General features: G+C 48.3%; 1 protein-coding gene across 1 annotated transcript in view; it reads right to left on the bottom strand.

Moving 5' to 3' along the window:
• Positions 1–671: 671 nt before the first annotated feature.
• Positions 672–6,000, bottom strand: part of Ehd3 (EH domain containing 3) — a 30,647-nt gene continuing 25,318 nt past the window's right edge. The window contains exons 5-6 of the mRNA XM_042696691.1: positions 5,510–5,674; positions 672–2,816 (exon numbers count right to left, since the gene is read on the bottom strand). Of these exons, the coding sequence (XP_042552625.1) occupies positions 2,289–2,816; positions 5,510–5,674 (693 nt within the window). The 3' untranslated portion in view covers positions 672–2,288. The remainder of the gene's footprint in view (positions 2,817–5,509; positions 5,675–6,000) is intronic.

The raw sequence follows: 6,000 nt of genomic DNA, 5'->3' as shown, positions 1-6,000 counted from the left end.
GGAGTTTGAACTCAGGGCTTTCTTCTTACTAAACAGGAACTCTACCACTGTTGGAGCCATTCCACCAGCCCTTGCTTTGTGTTGGTTGTCAAGATATGGTCTTACTTTATACTTGGACTTCGATTGTCCTATTTGTGCTTCTCTTTGTTGCTGGGATGACAGGTGTGTACCACAGCGCCCAGTGTTTGTGTCTCCCTTGTAGTTTGGACGATAGGCACATGCCACTATACCCAGACATGAGTTATGATGGAGTTCCATGCCTTGGCTAGACTTGAATGGCAATCCTCTGATCTCACCTCTTGTCTTTACCTTCCTCTGCTATTTCTTTCCTATTTTATAGAAAAATGGTACCTCTGCTAAGGTTGACACTTTGGGGCTCTTCAGAGAGTATGACCTTTATACCTTGGCCTTCCTTCATTTCACATGAAAGAGAAATGTATTTGTAGAAGGAAACCCACAGGTTCAGAGACCATTTCCAACATAGCGGGGCTGGGAGTGGAGGCATCGTCAGTTTGGTTTAGGCCATTTACCAGACAAGGAGGAAATGGGCCAATGAACCACTATAAATGCTGGCCTTTGAGTAGCCACAGTGAGCGTTTCCTTCCAAAGACATCACCTGACATTGCAAGGAAGAACCCAGCCCGTGGAATGATGCTCTATGACCAAATGGGTACTAAAGGATAAATGTGCTGTATTACCATGGATACTAATGACAAACACTGCAGTAGTAACCACCTCATAGATACATAGAATATTTTCTATATAATCTGAACATAGATATAAAATAAGTTATATTTGTTTTGTTTTCCATCCTGGTAGGTGCATAGCAGACAAAGCCACCTTATCAGTGGCCACAAAGCAAGCCAAGGGAAAGGCCACGAAGGAGGGCATAGGGCATTGAGTATGGTGGGGATTTCACCAAGGATATAGCAGTCTCCAAGACCCTGGAGGGAACTGCAACACAAACTTCTCAAGTTAGCCTTCTGACAATGAGCACAGTTACTATTTGATGAGAGCCAGTGGCTGCATTCGAGCTGGGCTGGTTCAAGCTAATGATGAGTGGGAGGCCAAGAAGGGACTGGCACAAACAGCACCCAGCAGGACAGCCCACTCTCCTGCTGGCATGTTGGACTCCTGTGATGCTAAGAACATGAGGTGCAGAGCCAGAAGGCACAGTTTGCTTCTTGGAGGTGACAGATGGGCAAACTGATTGCCCACCAAATGTTAGCTGGCCCTTCTCCTTCACCTGCCTGCTCTCAGAGGCTAAGAGGGAGCCTACATGCTCAGCTTGTTCTCTGTGGCTCATTACCGGGAAGCAATGCTGGGGTCCTGCACATATCACGGCACAGGGGCAGTCTGCAGGTCTGAGGCCCTGGTTCCCAATTCTCTCTTGTGCATTCTGGTTTGCATTTTGAAGACCACCCAAACTCTTCTGCATCGTAGGTTCTTTATATGCTAGGAGATGGGTGGGCAATACCTGGAGCTTTATTGAAGGATAATGTCTATGAAGTACCTAATACAACTCCTGGCACATCGGAGGGACTGGGTACATGTGAGTCAAGTATGACCTTCCAAATATCACAGCCCAGGAGGAACATGAACCCAGACAAAACTCATGGCCCGGAAATCACCAAGTGTTTCAAGAAGACCACAGTGTGGCTTCCTTGCTTTTTCCTACCAAGTTTCTCTCTTCTCTTTCCCCTCTGGAATTCTTTAAAATGAAGTGCAGGCAGAGCTCAAAGCCAGGCTTACTGAGGAAGACACAGCCTTAGGTTTGGAGAGAGCACAGAACACCGGCCAATGGATCCTCAGGTCTGGGACCCAGGGCCCTGGAAGATGCTCCTCAGCTCAACCCTCCTTCCCACAGCTGCCCCTTCCCTCACATCTCCCAGCCCCTGAGTAGATTTCTTATTAGGAAGCCAAAGAGGGAACAATACAAGCTCAGTAAAGAAAGTAAATTGCCTTTGAAATGAAAAGCCCATCTGCTCAGAGCTCAGGCGTGGGGACATTGCGGGGCTGGGTGGGCCATTTATCAGCCAGTGAATGGCCTCAGGACTCTGGGGTTACTGCTGTCTTTCTACCAATCCTGAGCACTCAAGAGAGCTGTCCAAACAAGGTGCAGCCTGGAAATATGGGGTTCGCTGTCCATTCTCAGCTACAGTGTAACTGTCAAGGGTGTGTGTGTGTGTGTGCGCGCGTGCGTGTGTGTGTGTGTGTGTGTGTGTGTGTGTGCGTGCGCACGCGCGCATGCGGTCACCACGCCAGTCTCCTTCTGTCTGCAGCCCCCATCACTCAGCCACTTTCCTCTTGGAGGGAGGCAGAAGGTGGGCGGGCAACTCATTGGGCAGCTCATGCCCCTCCAGCTTGACCTTGATGAGGTGGTTGGCCAGGGCGAATTCTTCATCATCCAACATGCCGTCCTTGTCGATGTCGGCCAGCTTCCAGATCTTGCCCAGAACACTGTTGGGCAGTTTGGAGCGCACCATCTCCTTCTTGGCATTAGCGCCTGTGATCTTGCCATCCACAGGGGACAGGGTGTAGAAGATCTCGTCGTACATGGGCTTGTCACGGGCCACCACCCACTCAGCGTCGTCAATGCCCTCGCCAGCTCCCTCTCCATAGCCATGCCCAAAAGGGCCGTGCAGGGTACCCTCGAATGCTCCACCCTTCACCATCTGGACTGGCCGCTGGGTCTCCTCCTGGCGCACCAGCACCATGAGCTGGGCGATATCATGTGCCAGCATGTCATCTACCACCTCTAGTAGCTTGCTCTTCAATGGCTGAAATTTGCTAAAGTCTTGAGCTTGCAGCTGGTCCTGGAAAAAGAGAGATAAGAAAGTAGGAAGAGAATACAATGGAATGAGAGCTTCCGTGTGTGGAGAGTATGCCGCCTGTTAATGCTGGATCATAGAAATCTTCACATACAAGCTCCTTCCCAGTGAAAGGACTTGGACCTAGAGGCTACGTTGATCTACATCACAAACCCTTCAAAGATCTGAGAGGGGAGGAGGACAGAGGTTTTCAGACAAGAAGAGAACAGGTACAGGGGGTGGAGAAGAAAGAATTTTAACAACTACTGGTTTCATCTATTCATTTGGATTCCTTTTAAAGTTAGCTTTGGCTATGGAATGGTGCCTAATTATTTAGGCTGGGCCCCTTTGAGTCTTGAGTGTTATGGGTCTCTGTAGACTTGAAAAATAGAGTAAGTTCTTTTGCTATCTGCTTTCCTTGTTTACTTCCTTATTCCCCCACCCCAAGCCCTCTGAGGTAGGGAAGTTACATTCTACCCACAGTTTGGAAAGAAACAACCATGACAACTAAAACTAAATCCTAATAAAAGCCAAAGGTCAATTCTAAATCAGTGGTTCATCAGCATTGTTCATTCGTTGGCATTGCTAGGAGAGAGTTTTCCAAAGATGGACCCTCTATACCCTTCCCCGACCCCAGGGGAGAGGATGACATACAGGCATAGGCAGGCTTGTGGATTTCATAAAAGCTGCTTAACTTGCCTTCAAATGGCCATTCAATACATGCCATGAGCGGTGCTCTACTTTGCCTGACCTTGAGATTTTAGAACTAAACATTAAGCTTTTCCTTGAGCCCTAAAGAGTGACAGCAAAAAGCTGTTGCTCCTGCCCTGGTCTGGCCACAGCAGTCTCAGCATGCTGGGAAGAGGCCAATGCACAAGCACATCAGGTTCATTGCAGAAAAATTCAGAAGACCTTTATAGCTACATTTCAAGGGCAAGGGTTAGCTAGATACTTCTCACCTCCCATGCTAGGGCTGGGCCAGGGAGGTGATAGGGGCTGTGGATATAGCTGTCAATGGCCTTTAGAATAATTCTTCCTGTCTTTCAACCTGTTCACCTCTAGTGGGCTCCCATACAGTGGTCTCAGTGTCTTCTGGAGGGGTGGGATGGGGGCAATGGGCAACTCTCCACTGTTTACAGTGATACTTAACTACAGAACAGATGATGAGACGTAAATAAAGAAGGCGAAATTCTGTAAGTTAAAAAACAACAAGGATTTCCCACACTAAAATAGGGGTTGTTGGGTCCCTTTCAAATGCTGCCTTCCCAAATGACTGCTTACAGACTGATGAATTCCCAACAGAACAAGTAAAGGTGCTGAAGTGTTCTGAGCCACGGCAGTTGACAAACCCACATTATGTTAAAGCCATCGGAAACGCATGCCGGCTTCATGAATGAATGGCTCCATGGAAAGTGCATGCTTGGAATGTCTTTTTTCTTTTTTATCAGACAGGAAACTAGACTCCAGTGATGTTCTAAAATCCTACACTAAGAAACTTGTTCCCAGCTTAAAGATCAAAAGAAGAGCAACAATAACATCGACTGCTAATGCTTCTACAGCTCTTATTTTGCTTTCTAATTCTCTGATTTAAAACTGTTTTACTTTTGAAAAAGTATAGAATTTCAAGAAGTTGTCAGAATCATTCAGTCCTTTGTGCTTACCAGCCAGGCTTGCCATTGTGTAACTGCTCTGTCCTATGCTCCTTGTAGACTGGACACAGAGCTCCCAGGATTTGTGTACAAGGAACTTTTTTTTTTTTTTTTGCCAGTCCTGGGGCTTGAACTCTGGGCCTGGGTGCTGTCCCTGAGCGTCTTTGGCTCAGGTCAGAAGTCTACCACTTGAGCCACAGCGCCACTTCTAGTTTTTTTCTGAGTAGTTTATTGGAGATAAGAGTCTCCTGGACTTTCTAGCCTGGGCTGGCTTTGAAACACAATTCTCAGATCTCGACCTCTTTAGTAGCTAGGATTATGGGTGTGAGCCAACAGTAGCCCCTGTTTTACAGATGAAGAGAGGGAGCCTGAGAGAGGATCCAGTTGGTTTGGCACAGTGGCTACTTGCTTGGATCTTGGGGACAGCTCCTGGCTTTTCTACTTGAAATGTATGTAAATGCTACAGCTAGGAAAACACTGAGCCCTCGGTTTTCTCTTCTATTAAGGGCAGATAAAAATGCCTTCCTAGGAGGACTGCCTTGGGGAAAAGCATGATAGATAGCAACTAATGGCTCCTGCCCAGGAGAGGGACTTACGGTAAGCCTCAAAGATACAAGTTCCCTGCCTGTCCACGATGTATGTCCTCATCTGCTCCTAAGGGAGAGCTCAGAGATAAACTTAGGCACTCAAGGACCTGGAGAAGCTTGGTCAGGTGACTTGTCCCATGACACAGGTGAGGGTAAGGATGTCAAGCCTGCAGGGGCTTTAACAGTTGGAGGCCTTAAACTTCAAGTGTCAGTCCCTCCCCCCAAAAAACACACACATGCACCCCTTGGGAACACTGGCTCCGTATGTCCCCCCAGGCTTGGATATGATTGAACAGTAACAGTCCAGCAGAAAGGATAGGTTTAGAGTCACCTCCCTGCCTTCTAATTCTAGATTGTTCCCTCCCCTTCCCACCCCCACCCGCAAGCTCTGAAGGCAGCCTCTGCCATTTTCTGCCAGCCTGGGTGTCATTGTCCCTGATCCTAGAGCCCTGACCCTCATCACCTGCATCCGCTTCAGGTTGGGAAAGTCCCCAGGAGAGATCTGGTGTTCCCGCTCGATCCGGCCATAGATATCTGCCAGGTTGTTCACCAGCTCCTTCTTCTTGTTGTCCTTCCCAAACACTGAGGGCATTTCCTTCTTCAGAGAGCTGATGATGTAGGCATGGACCTGACAAATGGGCCAGAGGACAACCTTCGAATCAAGACTCCGGACTCGCCCCCGTGTAATGATTGTTTTTGCCCCACTTCCTCCAAGATCCCCCCCCTCCTTGCTTTCAAAACCCATTCCTCTTTCTACCCACTGGCAAGGTGTGAATGTGGGGAGGGAAGGCCCGATGGTTATGGGGATGGTGATACTGCTGCTTCTTACAGACAGCAGCGTCGTCTGCTGAGAACCCGAGGTACCACATCATCTTTCAATAGTCATTTCATTACATAGACACGGAAAAAGGCACTGGGAGACCAAAGGCATGACAGGGGCTGGGATCACTCAGG

Source organism: Dipodomys spectabilis, unplaced genomic scaffold, assembly GCF_019054845.1.
Source record: "Dipodomys spectabilis isolate Male_0828 unplaced genomic scaffold, ASM1905484v1 ptg000210l, whole genome shotgun sequence".
Classification (NCBI taxonomy): domain Eukaryota; kingdom Metazoa; phylum Chordata; class Mammalia; order Rodentia; family Heteromyidae; genus Dipodomys; species Dipodomys spectabilis.
The sequence above is the reverse complement of the archived record's forward strand: the minus strand, read 5'-3'. Positions and strand labels throughout refer to the sequence as shown.